At 44.0% G+C, this 21,977-nt stretch overlaps 1 protein-coding gene across 1 annotated transcript in view; it reads left to right on the top strand.

The window, feature by feature from the left end:
- Positions 1-3,018: 3,018 nt before the first annotated feature.
- Positions 3,019-21,977, top strand: part of KSR2 (kinase suppressor of ras 2) — a 530,220-nt gene continuing 511,261 nt past the window's right edge. The window contains exon 1 of the mRNA XM_033953868.1: positions 3,019-3,358. Within this exon, the coding sequence (XP_033809759.1) occupies positions 3,182-3,358 (177 nt within the window). The 5' untranslated portion in view covers positions 3,019-3,181. The remainder of the gene's footprint in view (positions 3,359-21,977) is intronic.

Raw genomic sequence — 21,977 nt, 5'->3', positions numbered from 1 at the left:
CTTGTCACTCTCTGGGATTCCGGAATCTTGCTATTCTTTGAGATTCTGTATGAAATGTTGCTATTCTTTGAGATTTTGTATGGAATGTTGCTACTCTTTGGGATTGTAGAATCTTGTCACTTTCTGGGATTCCGGAATCTTGCTATTCTTTGAGATTCTGTATGAAATGTTGCTATTCTTTGAGATTCTGTGTGGAATATTGCTATTCTTTGAAATTCTGTCTGGAATGTTGCTATCCTTTGAGATTCTGTATGGAATGTTGCTACTCTTTGGGATTCTAGAATCTTGTCACTCTGGGATTCCGGAATCTTGCTATTCTTTGAGATTCTGTATGAAATGTTGCTATCCTTTGAGATTCTGTATGGAATATTGCTACTCTTTGTGATTCTAGAATCTTGTTACTCTCTGGGATTCCGGAATCTTGCTATTCTTTGAGATTCTGTATGAAATGTTGCTATTCTTTGAGATTCTGTATGGAATGTTGCTACTCTTTGGGATTCTGTCTGCAATGTTGCTATCCTTTGAGATTCTGTATGGAATGTTGCTATTCTTTGAGATTCTGTATGGAATGTTGCTACTCTTTGGGATTCTAGAATCTTGTCACTCTCTGGGATTCTGGAATGTTGCTATTCTTTGAGATTCTGTATGGAATGTTGCTACTCTTTGGGATTCTGTCTGGAATGTTGCTATCCTTTGAGATTCTGTATGGAATGTTGCTATTCTTTGAGATTCTGTATGGAATGTTGCTACTCCTTGGGATTCTGGAATCTTGCTATTCTTTGAGATTCTGTATGGAATGTTGCTACTGTTTGGGATTCCGGAATCTTGCTATTCTTTGAGATTCTGTATGGAATGTTGCTACTCTTTGGGATTCTGTATGGAATGTTGCTACTGTTTGGGATTCTGTCTGGAATGTTGCTATTCTTTGAGATTCTGTACGGAATGTTGCTATTCTTTGAGATTCTGTATGGAATGTTGCTACTCCTTGGGATTCTGGAATCTTGCTATTCTTTGAGATTCTGTATGGAATGTTGCTACTGTTTGGGATTCCGGAATCTTGCTATTCTTTGAGATTCTGTATGGAATGTTGCTACTCTTTGGGATTCTGTATGGAATGTTGCTACTGTTTGGGATTCCGAAATCTTGCTATTCTTTGAGATTCTGTATGGAATGTTGCTACTCTTTGGGATTCTGTCTGGAATGTTGCTATTCTTTGAGATTCTGTATGGAATTTTGCTATTCTTTGAGATTCTGTATGGAATGTTGCTACTCCTTGGGATTCTGGAATCTTGCTATTCTTTGAGATTCTGTATGGAATGTTGCTACTGTTTGGGATTCCGGAATCTTACTATTCTTTGAGATTCTGTATGGAATGTTGCTACTCTTTGGGATTCTGTATGGAATGTTGCTACTGTTTGGGATTCCGGAATCTTGCTATTCTTTGAGATTCTGTATGGAATGTTGCTACTCTTTGAGATTCTGTATGGTATGTTGCTACTCTTTGGGATTCTGTCTGGAATGTTGCTATTCTTTGAGATTCTGTATGGAATTTTGCTATTCTTTGAGATTCTGTATGGAATGTTGCTACTCCTTTGGATTTTGGAATCTTGCTATTCTTTGAGATTCTGTATGGAATGTTGCTACTGTTTGGAATTCCGGAATCTTGCTATTCTTTGAGATTCTGTATGGAATGTTGCTACTCTTTGGGATTCTGTATGGAATGTTGCTACTGTTTGGGATTCCGGAATCTTGCTATTCTTTGAGATTCTGTATGGAATGTTGCTACTCTTTGAGATTCTGTATGGAATGTTGCTACTCTTTGGGATTCTGTATGGAATGTTGCTACTGTTTGGGATTCCGGAATCTTGCTATTCTTTGAGATTCTGTATGGAATGTTGCTACTCTTTGGGATTCTGTCTGGAATGTTGCTATTCTTTGAGATTCTGTATGGAATTTTGCTATACTTTGAGATTCTGTATGGAATGTTGCTACTCCTTGGGATTCTGGAATCTTGCTATTCTTTGAGATTCTGTATGGAATGTTGCTACTGTTTGGGATTCCGGATTCTTGCTATTCTTTGAGATTCTGTATGGAATGTTGCTACTCTTTGGGATTCTGTATGGAATGTTGCTACTGTTTGGGATTCCGGAATCTTGCTATTCTTTGAGATTCTGTATGGAATGTTGCTACTCTTTGGGATTTTGTCTGGAATGTTGCTATTCTTTGAGATTCTGTATGGAATTTTGCTATTCTTTGAGATTATGTATGGAATGTTGCTACTCCTTGGGATACTGGAATCTTGCTATTCTTTGAGATTCTGTATGGAATGTTGCTACTGTTTGGGATTCCGGAATCTTGCTATTCTTTGAGATTCTGTATGGAATGTTGCTACTCTTTGGGATTCTGTATGGAATCTTGCTATTCTTTGAGATTCTGTATGGAATGTTGCTACTCTTTGGGATTCTGTATGGAATCTTGCTATTCTTTGGGATTCTGTATGGAATGTTGCTACTCCTTGGGATTCTGGAATCTTGCTATTCTTTGAGATTCTGTATGGAATGTTGCTACTGTTTGGGATTCCGGAATCTTGCTATTCTTTGAGATTCTGTATGGAATGTTGCTACTCTTTGGGATTCTCTATGGAATGTTGCTACTGTTTGGGATTCCGGAATCTTGCTATTCTTTGGGATTCTGTATGGAATGTTGCTACTGTTTGGGATTCCGGAATCTTGCTATTCTTTGGGATTCTGTATGGAATGTTGCTATTCTTTGAGATTCTCTATGGAATGTTGCTACTCCTCGGGGTTTGACCTGGATTGGCCACCGTGAGAACGGGCTTGTGGGCTTGGTGTGTCTTGCAGCACTGACCGTCGCACATGCTCACCTGCTTCCTCCTTCGTCTATGCGGCCGAGCTAGCGCGCTCCGCCCCTCCTTCCAATCGTCTGGCGTGCACCCGCGCGCGCTCTGAGCCCTGCTCTTGCGGTTGCAGCAGGCGCGCGCTTGATTGACAGGCAAGATGTCGGGCTGGCGAGAGGATGCAGCAGCTGCTGGCCCCAGAGCCGGCAGCATCTTGAAGGCGCTCGGGAGGGCAAAGAGCGAGGCGGGCGCTTCACGCTGAGCGGCACCTGCTCTGCCTCTGAGCCAGCCCTTGTCACCTCGAGGCGAGGCGAAAAGCGCGCAATGGATGAGCAAAAGCTGACGAAAGGCGACGAGCAGCAGCTGAGTTTGCAGAAAGCTTTGCAGCACTGCGAGCTGCTTCAGAACATGATCGACATCAGCATCTCGAACCTGGAAGGGCTGCGGACCAAATGTGCCACCTCCAACGACCTGACTCGGAAGGAAATCCGCACCCTCGAGGTACGTGAGCGCTGCGCTGGGAAATTAGGTGCTGGCAGGACGGAGGGTAGAAAAGTTCCTCCCACCTGCTCCAGGGCCTGTTTTCAAGTTTGACTCCATGTACCAAAGGTTGGGTTATTTTTTCCTATTTTGTATCTTGACTCTTTAGGGCAGGGGTGTCAAAGTCCATCCTCGAGGGCCGCAATCCAATCGGGTTTTCAGGATTTCCCCAGTGAATATGCATGAGATCTATTAGCATACAATGAAAACAGTGCATGCAAATAGATCTCATGCATATTCATTGGGGAAATCCTGAAAACCCGACTGGATTGCGGCCCTCGAGGAGGGACTTTGACACCCCTGCTTTAGGGCCTCATTCATTAAGCATCATTTGTGGGTCATTCCCATGTGATAAGGCCAATTTTTTGAATGTAGTGTGTGCCCATTAACACCGGTTTTGTAAACACTAGGGACTAATAATTAGCATGGCAGTGTAACTGCGCTAACTGATTGGCAGAGAACACGCCTACTCTCCACCCCAGATGTGCCTTCTGCCCCCCCCCCCCAAATAATATATTTTTTAACATATGGAAAATTATCATGGGATGCCTCAGCACACCCCACAGTACCCCATGTTGGTGCTTATTGCAAAGGAACCCCTTAGTGAATCAAGAACTTTAGAATAGAATATTGTTCCTAAATACATTTTTATTTGTTTTGTTTTAAATCCAAAATGTCTGTCATCATTTGTATTTCTAATATTCATAAGATTTCCAAAGTCTTACATATATTACTTTTAATTTTATTTATGTAGGAGCCCTTCTACTAAACTGAGGTCATTTCTTTTTGTACACTTACTTTACAGGTAGCACAAAGATTACCAAGCTGTGGGTACAGGGGAAATGTTACATGCAGCTTCTGTGCTATCCGGAATGTAAGGCAGCCCAGTCAGAACCCACTTCCCATTGGCTCCCCACTAAGCCCCCTAGCCCTGGCACAATAAGTATTTTTCCCCGAGTCACAACCTCAACCCTCCAAGCAGTAGCACAGCCAGATGTCAGTTTTTGGGTATGCTTGACCTATGCATTTCCTCTCTGTCCCTCCCCTCCCTTCCTTGGCTGGGAGTCCCCTAAACAGACTTACTCCTGCAACAATCAGTATTGCATTTCCAGCCACTGGCACTGCCCCTGCCCCATCCATTCCTCCGTGCATGCTCCAGCATCTCCTGTCCACACACGTGTGAGATGCCAATTGAACTGAATATGCATGGTAAGTGTGGGGCAGCGAGCTGGCATTGACAGCTGGAAACGCACTGCTGACTGCCGCAGTGGTGAGACTGCTTGGGGGATTCTTCAGCTGGTAAAGCCCAGGGATCCCCGCTAGCTGAAGTAAAACTGGATGGGCTCCTGCCCATAAGAACATAAGAATTGCCGCTGCTGGATCAGACCAGTGGTCCATCATGCCCAGCAGTCCACTCACGCGGCGGCCTTCTGGTCAAAGACCAGCGCCCTAACTGAAACTAGCCCTACCTGTGTACGTTCCGGTTCAGCAGGAACTTGTCTAACTTTGTCTTGAATCCTTGGAGGGTGTTTTCCCCTATGACAGACTCCAGAAGAGCCCACCCACGTCTATGCCACTGCCTCCAACATAATACCCACCTTCCTCACTTAATCATCTCAACCCTCCCTTACAAATTCAGAGCCCCAAAACCCTTGATATCAGTCCCCTGAACATTCCAATCTGACTTTGCAAGGAAAGCACTGCTTAGAAACTCAGCCCCTTATCACATAAACCTGCCCCTTTCCTTACCCTCTCTCATACCCTAATCCCTCTGTGCCCTACCTGGAGGTACGCTGAGGTATGAGATTTGTTGGTCCCCAAGTGAGGTCCAGGGACCACAGTGGGGACCCCAAGACCTGTCTTGTCTCCAATACTGGAAAAGTTAAAGTAGGCCAACTGTGATATTAAACTATTCCCATATCTGTCGTTACAGATCATCCATAGAGACTTAGAAAATGACAGCAAATAAATACATGAATGGTCCAGCCAGTTTGCCTATTAGTTACATGCCTTTATAAATTAATTTTTAATTGTCTTTTTTATCTTTGATATTTATGGACCATAGATCATAAAGCCCAGTGTCAGTTCCTCCTTCAAAATGACACCTGAGTCATAGTGGTTGTCTAATAGTACTACGGAAGTATTTTGGTGATAAAATGAGACAATGGCTAGGGGTCAGGCACCATTTTAGGAGGAAGTGCCAACCTATGTGGCAGCAGAGAGGGACTACTGCCGCCACTGATGATCTTTTACCTTAATGGATCCTTAGGTAAGGCACATGGAAGGTGGGAGGATAGGGAAGGGTGGCAAGTTTGTATGATAGGAGGGCAGAATCTCTGAGCAACAGGATGAAGTTTTCTTGGCAAGGGGCAAAGTTGAACTGGGAGGTTCAGAGGACTGTTGCTGGGGGCTCAGAAGCTTCAAATTTGTATGGGAGACTGAAGTGATTGAGTGGTGGGTAGGCATAAGATCTCTTAGAGAGAGGAGGTGATAGTGTATGCTGTGGATGGGCAGACTGGATGGGCCATTTGGCCTTTATCTGCCATCATGTTTCTATAACCATAAAGCCCTGTGATATCACAATGCAGGTGTAAAGAGCCTTAGCCTATAGGAAGAAAAGATGTAAATGTTAAGAGCCTTAGCCAATAGGGAGAGGAGGAGACAGTGGATGCTGCGGATGGGCCATTTGGCCTTTATCTGCCATCATGTTTCTATAACCATAAAGCTCTATGACCTCACAATGCAGGTGTAAAGAGCCTTAGCCTATAGGAAGAGGAGATGCAAATGTTAAGAGCCTTAGCCAATAGGGAGAGGAGGAGACAGTGGATGCTGCGGATGGGCCATTTGGCCTTTATCTGCCATCATGTTTCTATAACCATAATGCTCTCTGACCTCACAATACAGGTGTAAGTTTCAGCAGTCGCCTAAGAAGCAGCTGAGAATCACACACCGGTGTCATACAGAATCGTGTCTACCCTAACAGACAGATGCCTAACCCTGCCTATCCCCCCCCCCCCACCCGATTCTCTAACCGGCACCCATTTCACAGGCGTCAGTTACAAAATCGAGCCTGCCTGATTGAGGGATCTCTTATCAACTGAAAGCGGCAAGGGAATCCCAGATCAGTTGATCAGGGGGAAATACCCCTGCTGCATCAGCTGAGTGGCTGTGGCAGGGCCCCTCACAAGTACTCCCAAAATCGACAGGAAGGATGCCTACTCCCTCCTGCGCTGCCATCACACACCCCCAACCCCCTCATTGTATCCCGGCAGAAGGCATGTCCACTCCCTCCTGCCGCCACCCTCCTGAAGCCCTTGACACCCCTTGGCATCCCACCAAACATCTAGTCCCCCACCCCACACTCTTAAGACCACCCTATCACCCCAAACCCCTTATCCCTATACCTTTAACAAAGAAAGGCCAGCTGGAGGGATGCTTATACCCTTTGGCTGACAGGCCTGTCTCTGAAAAATGGTGGGCCTTCCCCTTCCTGGTGCATCCTGGGATGCACTGGGGAAGGGCCTAAGGCCCTTCCCAAAAGAGGGGCCTTAGGCCTCCTTCCTGGTACATCCTGAGATGGAAGGGGTATGGCCTAAGACTAATTGACCCAGGGGTGGGAGGTGGAGGGGTGTTGGGGGTGGTCTTAGGGGTATGGCATGTGGGGCTAGAGGTTTTGAGGGGTGCCGGAGGATCTGAGGGGGTTTTGGGGGTTCCAAGGTGGGGGGGATGGCAAGAGGGAGTGGGCATCCCTCATGCTGGAATACTTCGGGGGGCTTTGGGGGTTCTGGAGGGGTGGTGATTTTGGGGGTACTTGTAGGGGGGTTACCTACCACAGCTGCTCAGCTGATCAAGGCAGGGGTATTCCCCCCCCCCATCTACTCAGCTGGTAGCCCTCCCTGAAGCCACGGCTTCTGGGAGGCCTGCTGGCTCAGCTGATTGGAGATTCCCTTACTTTGATCTGCTCAGCCGGCCGCATCTAATTTTAGCTTTTGAAATGTATGCTGGTATTTTGCTGGCCTACATTTCAGGAGATGCCTAGAAGCTCGCCCAAGACCACTTGCAGATGAAACCAAGCCCACACCCAGCCTTGGCGAGCTTAAGTGCTCCTAGGCGTCTCTCTGCACCCATGACAAATGCCTACAGTGTAGGTGGCCTGCTTCAGGATTTTTTTTAAAAACATGCCTCCTGATTGGCTGCTAGGATAGGACGCCTATCACCGCCTACAGTTGGGACACTGTTTATAGAATCTGTCCCTAAAAACCTGAACTACTGTTCTAGATCAGAATACCGCTGCAAAGTTGATTTATGGGAAAAGCAAATTCGACCATGTGACTTCTTTGCTTTTGAGCCTTCATTGGCTCCCGATTCATCTCAGGATTCAATTTAAATGTGTATGCATTACTTCAAAAATTTTATATGGTATTTTTATTCCTCTGCTATGAAATGTTTATAGATTTTCCTATGCTAGAGGTATTCAACAATTTAAATTGTCCCTTTCTTCTAGGAAAGGTATTAAAGGAGTCAAGAGCTGTAGCCTTTCTTTGGCTTTTAAATTTTCTCAATTATAAACTCCCTTTAACTTTGAGATGCCCTAGTCCTTTCCAATTCTTCCGCAAATCATTAAAAACTTTTTTATTTGCTAAACATTTTGAAAATTAATCTCCTTGCAATTTTAGCATTGTTTTAAATTATTGTTAACTGAGTCGAGCTTCCTTTGGTTGATGACCCGGTATATAAAGCTAAGCTTTAGTTTAGTTTAGATCTTAATTTCCTAAACACCCACATTTTATAGTAGATCTGCCCAACAAGCTGAGAAATTTGGCAAGCTGCAATCCCCTCATCCTCCAAAATAACCCCCAATTCTTTTAACAGACACCTGGTGTAATTTGTTCATTCCTGACCTTTAATTCTAAGAATGTAATTTCCCAAAGCAGCAGATTTGTTAATATTCAAAAACAACAGCCGCCTCCTCTTGAGGTGCACTAGCTATCACAACTGGCCACACCTCTGCCCATCTCTGTCACACGCACACCTGCATTGGGTAGCTGATGTGGTATTTTTAACCCCCAAGCTCCTGTTTTAGCATTTTTGACATTAGCATTAGCTGCTTAGTAGAAGGGCCCTAAATGAAGATTAATAATTCAACAGTCTTTATGTTAAAAGTGTTTGGCTTTTAATTTAGTTATTTTGATCTTTATTTTACCAGATAAATAGTCATTTTTGGAGCATTCTTTTGCCCACATAGCAAAATATTTAGGTTATCTTGTGCTGATATTTAGATCTGTTCCCGTATCTCATGTTTGGAAAACTTTTAAATTTCTCAGAATAGGAAGACCTTTGTGATAATTTTTCAGTCATAGTATGGAGATGTTTTTCAGACTTTTTCAATAAATCTTGTAATTGTAAATAACAGTCAAAATATTCTTTTAACTTTAACCTTTTATCTTATACTCCCATTAAGATGTGATAATGTTTTATGAAAACAGAGAGACATGATTTCAGATAAAGGCCAAATAGCCTATCTAGTCTGCCCATCCGTAGTAACCATTATCCCAGGACAAGCAGGCAGCATATTCTTGACTGATGGGTGACGGCACCGACGGAGCCCCGGTACGGACAATTTTAGAGTGATTGTACTCTAAGAACTTGGAAAGTTCTAGTAGGCCGCACCGCGCACGCGCGAGTGCCTTCCCGCCCGACGGAGGCGCGCGGTCCCCAGTTTCTTAGTTTCCGCGGAGCTAAGAAGACGCACTTTTCAACGGCTGTTGAAAAGATTTTTCCTGATCGCCTTCCCGCTCGCAAAATCTTCTTCGGAAATTGTATTTCCTTTTTTCTTTTATTATTTTTCTTATTTAAACAAAAAAAAAAAAAAAGAAGTTTTTTTTTTTCTTTTCTTTCGTCGGTTTTGCCCCGGCAGGGCCTGCTGCCACCATCGAGGCCTCGGCCTTCGATTTGGCAGAAGCTGTTTTTACTTTCATGCCCCCCCAGCCAGGGTTTAAGAAGTGCCAGCGGTGTGCACGGCCTATTTCTCTCATGGACCCGCACAACTGGTGCTTACAGTGCCTGGGTCCCGAGCATCAGGCTTCCACCTGCATCCACTGTGCCACATTGAAAAAACGAACATTGAAAAACAGTCAAATTCAGCAACGGTTGCTTTTCGGTGCCGATATGTCTGACCCTGCGGCATTGACACCGGCATCGGCCCCATCTAAGTCAGCACCCACTTCGTCGACACTGTGCCGGCGTCGCAACACCCAGGTAAGCCGGCTAAGAAGCCTTCCCCGCTGGAGCGTCCTCCGGTCTCGATAGCAGCGAGCCCAGTCCTGCCGACCACGAGGCGCCCACAGAAGCGCTCCGCCCCTATTGAGGTGAATCCCTCGACCTCGGGCTCCTCATCCTCGAGGCGTCGAGCGGCACCGCAGGTACCGCAGAAGAAAAAGGCGGTACCGGTGCCTTCTCTGGACAAGCGCATTGCAGCCGTCCTACAGGTGCAGCTCAAAGAGCAGTTACAACAGCTCCTTCCTGCTCTATTGGCACCGAGCCTTCCGGTCCGGTCTGAGCCACTGGTACCGACAGTGGAGCAGCCTCTTTTGTCCGTGTCCACTTTGTCGGTACCGGTCCACTCTGCTTCATCGGTTTCCATGCCAGTCCTCGCACCGGAACCGAGAGTTCAACACCAGGCTGTTCAGACTTCGGCACCGATGCAGCCTGTAACATCTCCCGGTACCGTGTCTATGAGGTCAGGTAAGTCGGCACGCAAATCCCGACACCTGGAACCCTCCACACCGGAGTCTCGAGACCGTAGCTCCCACATTAGGGATCCTGATCTGTGGGGTGACTCTGAAGAGCCTTTTCTTTCTGAGGGTGAGTGTTCATCGGATGAGGATGAACCTGCTGTTCCTGATCCATCCTCCAGACCAGATTCTACATCTTTCACTTCCTTTCTGAAAGACATGTATGAATCTCTTTCTATTCCTTTGGAGGCTGAGTCTAAAAAATCCAAAGCCTTCCTTGATGCACTGGATTTTGACCAGCCTCCAAAGGAATTTCTCAAATTACCCCTCCATGATATCTTGAGGGAAACCTTTTATAAGAATCTGGAGACTCCTTTGACCATTCCAGGAGCCCCTCGTAAATTAGATTCTTTGTATAAAGTGATACCTATCCCTGGATTTGATAAGCCGCAGCTTCCACATGAATCTCTTCTAGTGGAATCTATGCTTAAAGTCTACCTTTGACTCTCCAGTCCATTTTCGCTCAATGGGGCACTCCTCAGATAGACCTCTTTGCAGCTCCTCACAATCATCAGCTGCCCCACTTCTGCTCCAGACTCTCCTCTCCTCATCGTCTGGCAGCGGATGCGTTTCTTCTGGATTGGTCCAATCTGTTCCTGTATGCTTTCCCTCCTCTGCGTCTCATGTTACGAACCTTGTTCAAGCTCAAGAGGGAACAAGCCACCATGATTCTCATTGCTCCACGGTGGCCCAGGCAACATTGGTTCTCTCTTCTACTTCAACTCAGCTCCAGGGAACCTATTCTACTTCCTCTGTTTCCTTCTCTGCTTACACAGCATCAGGAGACCCTTCTGCATCCCAACCTCCAGTCTCTGCACCTGACAGCTTGGTATCTCTCGGGCTGAATTCAACTGATCATCTTCTGTCTCAGCCCGTTCGTTCTATTCTGGATGCTTCCAGGAAACCGGCCACTCTGCAATGTTACCATCAGAAGTGGACACGGTTTTCTTCTTGGTGTCTTCGTCATCATCTTGATCCCACTTGCCTTGCAGTGGAGACCTTGTTAGACTATCTTCTTTCTTTGTCTGACTCTGGTCTCAAGTCTACTTCCGTCAGAGTCCACCTCAGTGCTATTGCTGCTTTTCATGAGCCAGTTCATGGGAAACTTCTCTCAGCTCATCCTTTGGTTTCCAGATTCATGCGGGGTCTTTTCAATGTCAAACCACCTCTTAAGGCTCCTCCTGTAGTCTGGGATCTCAATGTGGTTCTCTCTGCCTTGATGAAGCCTCCGTTCGAACCTTTGGCTACAGTTCCTTTCAAGTTCCTCACTTGGAAGGTGCTTTTCCTTATTGCTCTTACCTCTGCCAGGAGGGTCAGTGAACTACATGCACTAGTTGCGGATCCACCTTTTACTGTCTTTCATCATGACAAGGTGGTTCTGCGTACACATCCAAAGTTTCTCCCTACGGTTGTCTCTGAATTCCATCTCAACCAATCCATTGTTTTGCCTGTCTTCTTTCCGAAACCTCACTCTCATTCTGGAGAACAGGCTCTCCATACTTTGGACTGTAAGCGGGCTTTAGCTTACTATTTAGACCGTACTAAGCCCCACAGATCATCTCCTCAACTATTTTTGTCCTTTGATCCAAATAAATTGGGACGTCCTGTTTCTAAACGTACGCTGTCTAATTGGCTTGCAGCGTGCATCTCATTCTGTTATGCTCAGTCCGGACTGACACTGGAAGGTTCTGTCACGGCCCATAGAGTTAGAGCTATGGCAGCATCTGTAGCTTTCCTCCGTTCCACTCCTATTGAGGAAATCTGCAAGGCTGCTACTTGGTCCTCAGTTCATACTTTTACATCTCATTATTGTCTGGATGCTTTCTCCAGACGGGATGGACACTTCGGCCAATCTGTTTTGCAAAATTTGTTTTCCTAATGGCCAACCTTCCCTCCATCCCTCTTTTTGTTAGCTTGGAGGTCACCCAACAGTCAAGAATATGCTGCCTGCTTGTCCTGGGATAAAGCACAGTTACTTACCGTAACAGGTGTTATCCAGGGACAGCAGGCAGATATTCTTGCATCCCACCCACCTCCCCGGGTTGGCTTCTTAGCTGGCTTATCTTAACTGGGGACCGCGTGCCTCCATCGGGCGGGAAGGCACTCGCGCGTGCGTGGTGCGGCCTACTAGAACTTTCCAAGTTCTTAGAGTGCAATCACTCTAAAATTGTCCGTACCGGGGCTCCGTCGGTGCCGTCACCCATCAGTCAAGAATATCTGCCTGCTGTCCCTGGATAACACCTGTTACGGTAAGTAACTGTGCTTTATCTTTTTCTCTCTCCGAGAGATCCCACATGCCTATCCCAGGCTTTCTTGAATTCAGACACTGACTCTGTGCCCACCACCTCTTCCAGGAGACTGTTCCACGCATCTACCACCCTTTCTGTAAAAAAAGTATTTTCTTAGATTACTCCTGAGCCTAACACCTCTTAACTTCATCCTATGTCCTCTCATTCCAGAGCTTCCTTTCAAATGAAAGAGACTCGACTCGTGTGCATTTACATCACATAGGTATTTAAACATCTTTATCATATCTCCCCTCGCCCACCTTTCCTCCAAAGTATATAGATTTAAGTCTGTCCCCATACACCTTATCACAAAGACCATCAACCATTTTAATAGCCTTCCTCTGGACTGACACATAAGAACATAAGAATTGGATGACTGGATCCAAGATGGCCGTGGTACAGATGTGTTGAGAGCGACGCTCCAGACTGCTGCAGACATCTTACCTTTTTTTCCTGATTCGGTGGCTTTGAGGCCCGATTTCCCCTTAAGATGCCGAAGAGAAGGAGCAGGAGTGCGGCTGGTGCCTCACGGTGCTCTGATATGCCCTCCCTTGGCAGAATCGATGAACTGTTGTGGCGGATGCAGGGGGCAGCGTTATCCATGTCGGAAAGTAGTCCGCTGAGAGCACCCGGACAAAGCGAGGCTGGGGTTGTCTCTCCTGGGCATGAAACTACCCTAAGCTCCGACGTGAGAGCTCCACCTCCACGACCTCGGTCTACCAGTTCTCCAGGGGTAGTGGAAACCCCGGAGAAGAGGGAGGTACTTTCCCCTGAGGCAGTAAGAGCAACATTGGAGACTGTGGAAGCAGTGCTCTCTTACCAGGGAGCAACTGTAGAAGAAACTGAGGTAGGACAAGCAGTCGGAGGTGGATTCCAGCCAGAATCAAACCAGGAAATCTTTTCTTCTCGGGACGGTGAGCATTTCTACACCCAGCAAAGGTTTCCAATATGGGAGAAACCAGTACAAGTGACTTTAGATTCATTATGGGACCTGATTGCAAATTTTACCAAAACTATCAGTCCCAATTTCCAATATATAGAGGGGAAATTGATTCAACATACTAGAAAGCTGAAAGATTTAACAGCTGATTTGACTGTCTCAAAGACTTCGATTCAAAAGCTTGATCAGGATATGCTTACAGTCAAACAAGTACAAGAGTCCCTAATTAAAGATAATATTAATCTCAGGAAGAAATTGGAAACACTTGAAAATAATTCCCGGAATAATAATTTGAGATTTATTAATTTTCCTAGATTAACTACGGTTACTCCTAGGGAAATGCTTAGGAGATACCTGATTGAAATATTGCAAGTTTCTGAGGAAACTTTACCACTATTCACTCAAGTGTATTACTTGCCAAATAAAGACGGGGCTCAATTGCAGTCTAAAATATCGAATCAAACACCATTGAATGTTTTTGAAAACAAAACCTGAAAAATGGGAGATGAAGCAATACTCAAACAGAAAAAGTCTCCCAAAACCCCAAGAAAAGGAACTGGATGAGAGGGAGAGACTGAAATCTTAGAAACATCAAATAGAGAGATAGCTGTACCTATAGATAAAGTATGGTTATTGAGACTTTTCTTCAAAAACAAACAAAAAGAGTTTCTTGGATGTAAAATACAAATGTTTCCTGACTTTTCTAGAGAAACTCAGAAGCACCGTAGATAATTTTTACTTTTGAAACCTGGAGTCACTTCACTGGGAGCGACGTTTTACTTAAGATATCCTTGCAAGTGTATTATTTGTTACCGTTCAGTCAAATATGTTTTTTTTTTTTACCTCATCAGTTAACCGCTTTTCTGGCTTTGTCTGGACTGAATAAAGAGGAATCAACAATAGCTCAATAGTTTATATAAGCTGTTCATCACATCACATCTCGGTTCTGTTTGTAATTTGTCCCTTTATAACAATAGTTTTTTTTTTTCCTCGCATAACGTAATCTTGGATATATTTTTTGAAGACTTGAGTTGGGTTAGTTGAAAGAATTTTCCTTATTAATTTTTATTTAATATGTTGATTGTGATTTATATTGGTTATAAGTCATATCTTTACTAACTTGATATGTAAATTTAAAATCTATAAATAAATAAATAATAATAATAATAATAAAAAAAGAACATAAAAATTGCCGCTGCTGGGTTAGTCCAGTGGTCTATTGTGCCTGGCAGTCTGCTCATGCGGCAGCCCTCTGGTCAAAGAACAGTACCCTAACTGAGACTAGCCCTCCAGAATTGTACACAATATTCTAAATGAGGTCTCGTCAGAGTCTTATACAGGGGCATCAATATCTCCTTTTTCTTACTGGCCATACCTCTCCCTATGCACCCTAGCATCCTTATAGCTTTCGCCGTCACCATTTTAAACCTGTTTGGTCACCTTAAGATCACATACAATCGCACCTAAGTCCCGCTCTTCTGTCGTGCACATAAGTTCTTCACCCCCTAAACTGTACTGTTCCCTCTGGTTTTTGCAGCCCAAATGCATGACTTTGCATTTCTTAGCATTAAATTTTAGCTGCCAAATTTCAGACTATTCTTCAAGCTTCGCCAGGTCTTTCTTCATGTTATTCACATCATCCTTGGTATCTACTCTATTGCAGATTTTGATATGATCCACAAAGAGGCACATTAGAAGAGGCACACTAGAAGCCCTTGCCTTCACGATCAACCCCAAAAGAGAAATCATCCTCATTCTGCTTTACAGAGGACCCCATTCCCCAGCAGTTGCTCTGGAAACCCTCCTCAACTTCATCACCAAACTTTTCCTATCCCACAGATGCCTGGTCATCTTACGTGACTTCAACTTCCCAGACTACACCAACACCACTGGCATAAGCAATGACTTTGTCTCTTCTCTGGCTGACCTAGGACTTGTCCAGATTATATCCACCCCTACACCCATCTCTTCAATTGAATAGTGCTAACGGACAATCTCCTCCCTCTTTCTCACCTCCCTCTCTCCTGTTCCCTGCTCCCCTTTCTTTAAATCCTTGCTCCTCTCCCACTCCCCCATCTCTACCCTTCTCTTCCCTCTTCCCTGCCCATGCTCCCATTGCTCCCCTTCTCTCTATATATCTTCTCACCTGTCTATTCTTTCAATGCCTATATTTTTATTGTCCTGTAATTTTATTGTGAATATCAATTGTAACCTGTTCTGAGCTCCCGGAAGAATGGGATCTAAATCTAAACAAATAAATAAATAAAATAAATAAATCTTAGCCAACAACCCTGCAGCAATAGCATGTATAAAAATGTTAAAAAGAACAGGCCCAAGAATAGAACCTTGAGGCACACTGGTAACATCCCTTTCCTCAGAGCAATCTCCATTGATCGCTCCCCTCTGTCTCCCTCCACTCAACCAGTTCTTGACCCAGCCCATCACTTTGAGACCCATCCCAAGGGCACTCAGTTTATTTATTAGACGTCTGTGTGGAACACTGTCAAAGGATTTGCTAAAATCTAAATACACCACATCTAGCGCACTCCCCCTATCCAATTCTCTGGTCAAACAATTAAAGAAATTGATCAGATTTGTCTGACAAGATCTACCTCTAGTGAATCCATGTTGCCTCCGGTCCTATAATCCACAGGATTCCAGAAACTTCACCATTTTCTGTTTTAAAAGCGTTTCCATTAATTTGCTTACAATAGAAGTCAGACTTACTGGCCTGTAATTCCTTACTTCTCCTTACTTCCACTTTTGTGGAGAGGGACCACATTCGTCCTTCTCCAGTCCTCCGGTACCATTTCCGACTCTACAGACTCATTGAAAAAGTCATTCAGCAGAGTCACCAGAACTTCCCTAAGTTCCTTCAGCACCCGTGGATGTACACCATCCGGCCCCATCGCTTTGTCTACTTTTATTTTAGCTAACTCCTCACGAACACAACCATCTGAAAATCGATCAGGGTCTACCACTCCTCCATCCCCATTCACATTTGTCTTCTGCGGTTCTGCTCCCGGCGCTTCAGCCATGAACACAGAACAGAAATATTTGTTAAGCAAGTCAGCCTTTTCTTTATCAGCTTCTACATATTTCTCCCCTTCACCTTTAGTGCCACCTTTGCACTTCTTCCTATCACTAATATATCTAAAAATGTCTTGTCTCCCCGTTTTACCATTTCAGCTATTTTTTCTTCCATTTACCTGGCTTCCTCTTTTGTAGTTTATGAAAGCTAACCTCTCATTCCTTTCCTTCTCAGCTACTGCGTTTGAGAACCAAAGCTGCTTTCTTTTCCTCTTACTTATACTTACTTGCCTCGCAAAAAGGTTTGTCGCTCTTACAATTACTTCTTTCAGTTTTGCCCACTGCATTTCCACTCCTTCCAGACGTTCCCATCCAGATAACAATTCCTTGACCCAATCCGAACAAAGTTTTTTAAAAGTCTAGAACCTTTGCTTTTGAATGAGCCGTCTCTATACCCATCTTAATAGTGATGTAACATCAGAAACACTTTCCCCGTTTGTAAGCACTAAGTTCAGTATGTCCACTTCCCACGTGGGTTCCATTACCAATTGCTGGAATAGTTCTTGTAGAGAACCCAGGATGTCCCTACTTCTAGAAGACCCTGCAATAGGGACACCCCAATCAACATCCAGCATGTTAAAATCACCTGTTAGTAATACTTCCCCTTTTACAGCTATATTCTGAATGTTTACTACTAAATCTCTGTCCACTTCTTCCGTTTGTTTAAGAGGCCTGTATATCAAGCCAATGTAAATATATTCACCATTCCCTCTTTCCAAATTGATCCACAATGCCTCTTCCGTGCCCTGCAGATTCTGCAATTGTGTGGCTTAATATGATCTTTATATAACACTACTCCCCCTCCTTTTCTTGCTACCCTGTCTTTTTTGAACAGATTATAGCCATGGTTCTATTTCTGGCTTGGGGAGTCCACTGTTCATCTCTGGAGAGAGAGAGGGAGAGATGGACAGGGAGGGCGGAAAGGAGGGAAGGAGAAATGCCACATTGAGGGGAAGGGGGAGAGGGCAGAGAGTAAAAAATTGGACTCATGGAGGGAGAGAAAGAGAGATGTTGGTTGGGGGAGGGAATGAGGACTGGAGGAGAGGAAGTGTGCAGGAGGCAGAGAGAGAAATGTTGGACTGGTGGAAAGAAGGGAGAAATGTTGGATGTGGCAGTAGAGGGAGTTGGAGAAATGTACCCTGCTCTGTCTTTCCTCACTCCCTTTGCAGCAAGGGAGGGAATGAGAGAAGGACAGTGAGAGAGAGAGAGAGAGACATGTTGCTAATTGGGGTGGAGGAGAGAGGAAGAAAAGTTGGACTCATGGAGGGACAGAGAGCGATGTTGGTTGGGGAAGGGAATGAGGTCCAGAGGAGAGGAAGCGTGCAGGAGGCAGAAAGAAATAATTATTGGATGCACAGTCAAAAGGAAGTGTAACCAGAGACTCATGAAATCACCAGCCAACAAAGGTAGGAAAAATGATTTTATTTTCAATTAAGTGATCAAAATATGTTAGTTTTGAGAATTTATATATGCTGTCTATATTTTACACTTTATTTGTCTATTTTTCTATAGTTGTTACTGAGGTGACATTACATATTTTAAAGTCATCTGCCTTGACCTCTTTGAAAAAAACTCAAATATAAATGATAATTAACATTTTCTCTCTGTACAGTGTGCTTTGTGTTTTTATAATTTTGTGGTTACCATTATGTATTAATAAGATTACAGTGGAACCTTGGTTTACGAGCATAATTCATTCCAGAAGCATGCTCGTAAACCAAAATACTCATATATCAAAGCGGAAATAATGGAAACTTGCTTTGATACGTTCCCACCCCCCTTCCGAGGCCAGCGGCGCTGCTGTCCCCCCGCTCACAAAGGCCCCTCCCTGCACGAACTGGCAACCCCGCCCGAACAACTTGAACTTACCCCCCCTCCCCCGTCTGGCACTGGCACGCAGCCCACAGGACGTGCCAGTGCCGCTTGAAGATCTTCCTGCCTCTGCCGGGCCTTCTAATTCTCCCTCTCGCCGAGAATCTCAGGGGGTGCCGGTTCGAGCGGGGGGGAGCGATGCTGGTTCTCGGGGGGGGGGGGGTGCGACAAGTTTTACGAGAATGTTTTGCTCGTCTGGCAAAACACTCGTAAACCAGGTTACTTGGAAACCAAGGTTTGACTGTATATTGTGCGTATATGAAAAATGGATGGAAGAAATTGCATTACAATTAGTACTATTATTATGGGGGTGGGGTCTGGGGAAGAGCTTGGGCAGGGGTACTCGGATTGAAGAAGTTGAGAAACTCTGATCTAGATAGTGCTGAAGTGGTGCATGGAACTGCTGTCCTAACTTTATCTGGTTAGTTTTCTAGATGTAATCCATTTACTGATGCTCAAACTCTGTGTTTGTGTTTTATTTAGCCACTGCAACCAGTGTTTAAAACAGCACTGACTGTGGTGGCTGACTATTAACTGAAAATGACTTGCTCAGAAAGCCTGGAGCAGGGCAGCGATTTGAATGTGTCTGAAAAATTCTTCCAGGTTGTTGAATACTAAGCTGGCACCATTGGATAAAATTTTTGTTTGCTAATATTGAGTGTGGGAAGAAAACATACCAACCTTTGAGCTTTACTGATTTTATTTGTAATCACTGCACACATGAGTTGTAGTTCACTCAGTTGCACGGATACTGTGAAGCTCTATGTATCTGTGTGCTTCCTGAGAATAGAAATAAGTTCTCTATTTTCACATGCATTCATATTTTTTTAGGAATTCCCAGGGCTACAGAAGTTCCTTCCTTCTGGCTTGCACTTACCTGCTGACTGCAGGTCTCTTGTAAATCTTGAGCCAACTTTGGTGCTGAGGTGGTGGCTTAATAGACAGATGATGGATGTTGGTGCTTGTGGGAAAGAGAGTTTGTTGCTTCTTTGACTGTGGGGGTGAAGACTTGAGGTTCTCTCACAGCAAGAGAGCCTGCTCAGTATTACAGGGCAAAAAGCAAACAGTCTGAAGGAGCAAAAGGATGCAAACCATTTGGAATGGTGTAAAATATGCTAGATGACTTAAGAGGGAATTCATCAATGGGTGCCACTACGTTGGCATGTACGCTAAAGGAATATAATGGGCATCCTTAGTGTTTAGCACGTGAACACTGATCAATTCTATCCTTTAATACCAGTTGAAATGTGTGCCTATGTTATGTTATTTGTGGTCTTAATATCCCACCAAGTCCTCCAAAGTGAAATTTGAGGTGGGTTACAACAGTAATCAGTGCAGCATGAACATCAAAACAGCAATCCAGCCACAGAAGAAGGCTGATACCTGTATTGCCTTATGATAAAAAATAGAGAAACATAGAAAAAAGAAGGCAGATAAAGGCCAAATGACCCATCCACAGTAACCATTATCTCTTTCTCTCTCAGAGATCCCACATGCCTATCCCAGGCCCTCTTGAATTCAGACACAGTCTCTGTCTCCACCACCTCTTCTGGGAGACTGTTCCACGCATCTACCACCCTTTCTGTAAAAAAATATTTCCTTAGATTACTCCGGAGCCTATCACCTCTTAACTTCATCCTGTGCCCTCTCATTGCAGAGTTTCCTTTCAAATGAAAACGATTCGGTTCATGCACATTTACACCATGTACGTATTTAAATGTCTCTTATATCTCCCCTCTCCCGTCTTTCCTCCAAAGTAATAATAATAAAACTTTATTCTTCTATACCACCACAATCTTGCGACTTCTAGCGGTTTACTTTCAAGAGAGCTGGACATTCGGCGAGTTACAATATGCAGATAGTCAGAGGAAATACAGAGTACAGAAACTTTAAGAAAGCGAAAAATAAAATATACAGTTTGCTAAGAAATTTCTGAGAGGACCTGTTTGGAAAAGGTCGCAAAATTACAAAGGGGACATATTAGATGAAAGGTCCCGAATTACAAAATACAGTTTGAAATAGGATTTCAGAGGGGGCATATTGGGAGAACAGGAAAAGAAAAAAGTGTTCGGTGAAGATTCTGTTTAGGTGATATATCTATCGAATAAGGCAGTTTTTATGAGTTTTCTAAAAGCGTTTTAGGTCAGTCTAGCTTTATTAATGTAGTTGTCTAGCCAATGTTGTTGTTTGTTTGCTTGGTACGCGAATGTTCTATCCAGAAAGGTTTTGTATTTACAATTGGTAATGCTTGGGTATGCAAAAAGATAGCAGTTTCTGTATACAGATTGAGATCTTTAAGTCTGTACCCATATGCGTCATGACGAAGGCCATGCACCATTTCAGTAGCCTTCCTCTGGTCCGACTCCATCCTAGAGAATTTGTGTTTTACCTGGTAAATGCTCCCTTTCTTCCTGGCAAAGGTTTGAAGGAAACATTTAAGTGAGGAGGGGTGAGGAAAATGATAGAACAGGATTCCCATAATAAAGCCACAGAAATGCTCTGTTAGAATCACACTTGCATTTGAATGAGATGCAAGAGCTCTATCTAGTGGCAGAAATGGTTAACTACACCTGTCTTAAATACAATGGAACTTTTAGGACTCTATTTCAACTTTGGGAAAACTACCAAATCAAAATCCAAAGGCACAATAAAGATATCTTTATCCTGAGATTATCAAAAGTATCCCCACTATTCCCAGGATCTTGAAACCCCAATCTTTAAAGAACAAAGTTAAGACCACATACTTCAAACCACTCTTACCAAACAAACTAATAAATATTTTTAATTCAAAATTTCAGAGGTGTTACTCAAGGCTCAGCTTTCCTCTCATTGCCAAGAGATTTACACACCAACCTCCTCATAAGTTTTGAAAAAACTTTCTTTTAGTTCTAATAAATAGTGATTTTATATAAATTTCTTTATGAATTTTTACCTCAAACCCCCTTATTCATCTTTAAAAGGGTGAACAGAGACTAATTACTAGGTTCTTTTTATAAGCACCTAGGTATATGATATTACAGTAATCTAGAGTGCTTAAGATGGATTGTACTAGTAAACGGAAGGACTTTTCGTCAAAGAATTTTTTAATAGTGCGAAGTTTCCATAGAACCTCTTACTGCTCTCCAGATTCATGAAAGGTCTTTTCAATGTGAAACCACCTCTCAAACCTCCAATGGTCTGGTACCTTAATGTGGTTCAATGTAGCCTCCATTTGAACTGTAACCCATGGCGGCTCATCTCAAGTTTCTCACCTGGAAAGTTGTATTTCTCATTTATTTCATCTCTGCCAGGAGGGTCAGTGAGTTGCAAGCGTTGGTGGCAGATCCACCCTTCTACGCATATATCCTAAGTTTCTACCGAAAGTGGTCACGAAATTTCATCTCAATCAGTCCATTATTCTTCCAGTTTTATTCCCTAAACCTTATTCTCATGCTGGAGAACCAGCACTGCACACTCTAGAGCAGGGGTGCCCAACGCGTCGATCGCGATCGACAGGTCGTTCGCTCAGGCGACCCCAGTCGATCGCACAGCAGGTTCCCTTCTTCCCTTCTCTTTTTTTCCCCTCCTGACTGGCCCGCCTCTTAAAGAACGCTGGC

Source organism: Geotrypetes seraphini, chromosome 8 (assembly GCF_902459505.1).
Source record: "Geotrypetes seraphini chromosome 8, aGeoSer1.1, whole genome shotgun sequence".
Classification (NCBI taxonomy): domain Eukaryota; kingdom Metazoa; phylum Chordata; class Amphibia; order Gymnophiona; family Dermophiidae; genus Geotrypetes; species Geotrypetes seraphini.
The sequence above is the reverse complement of the archived record's forward strand: the minus strand, read 5'-3'. Positions and strand labels throughout refer to the sequence as shown.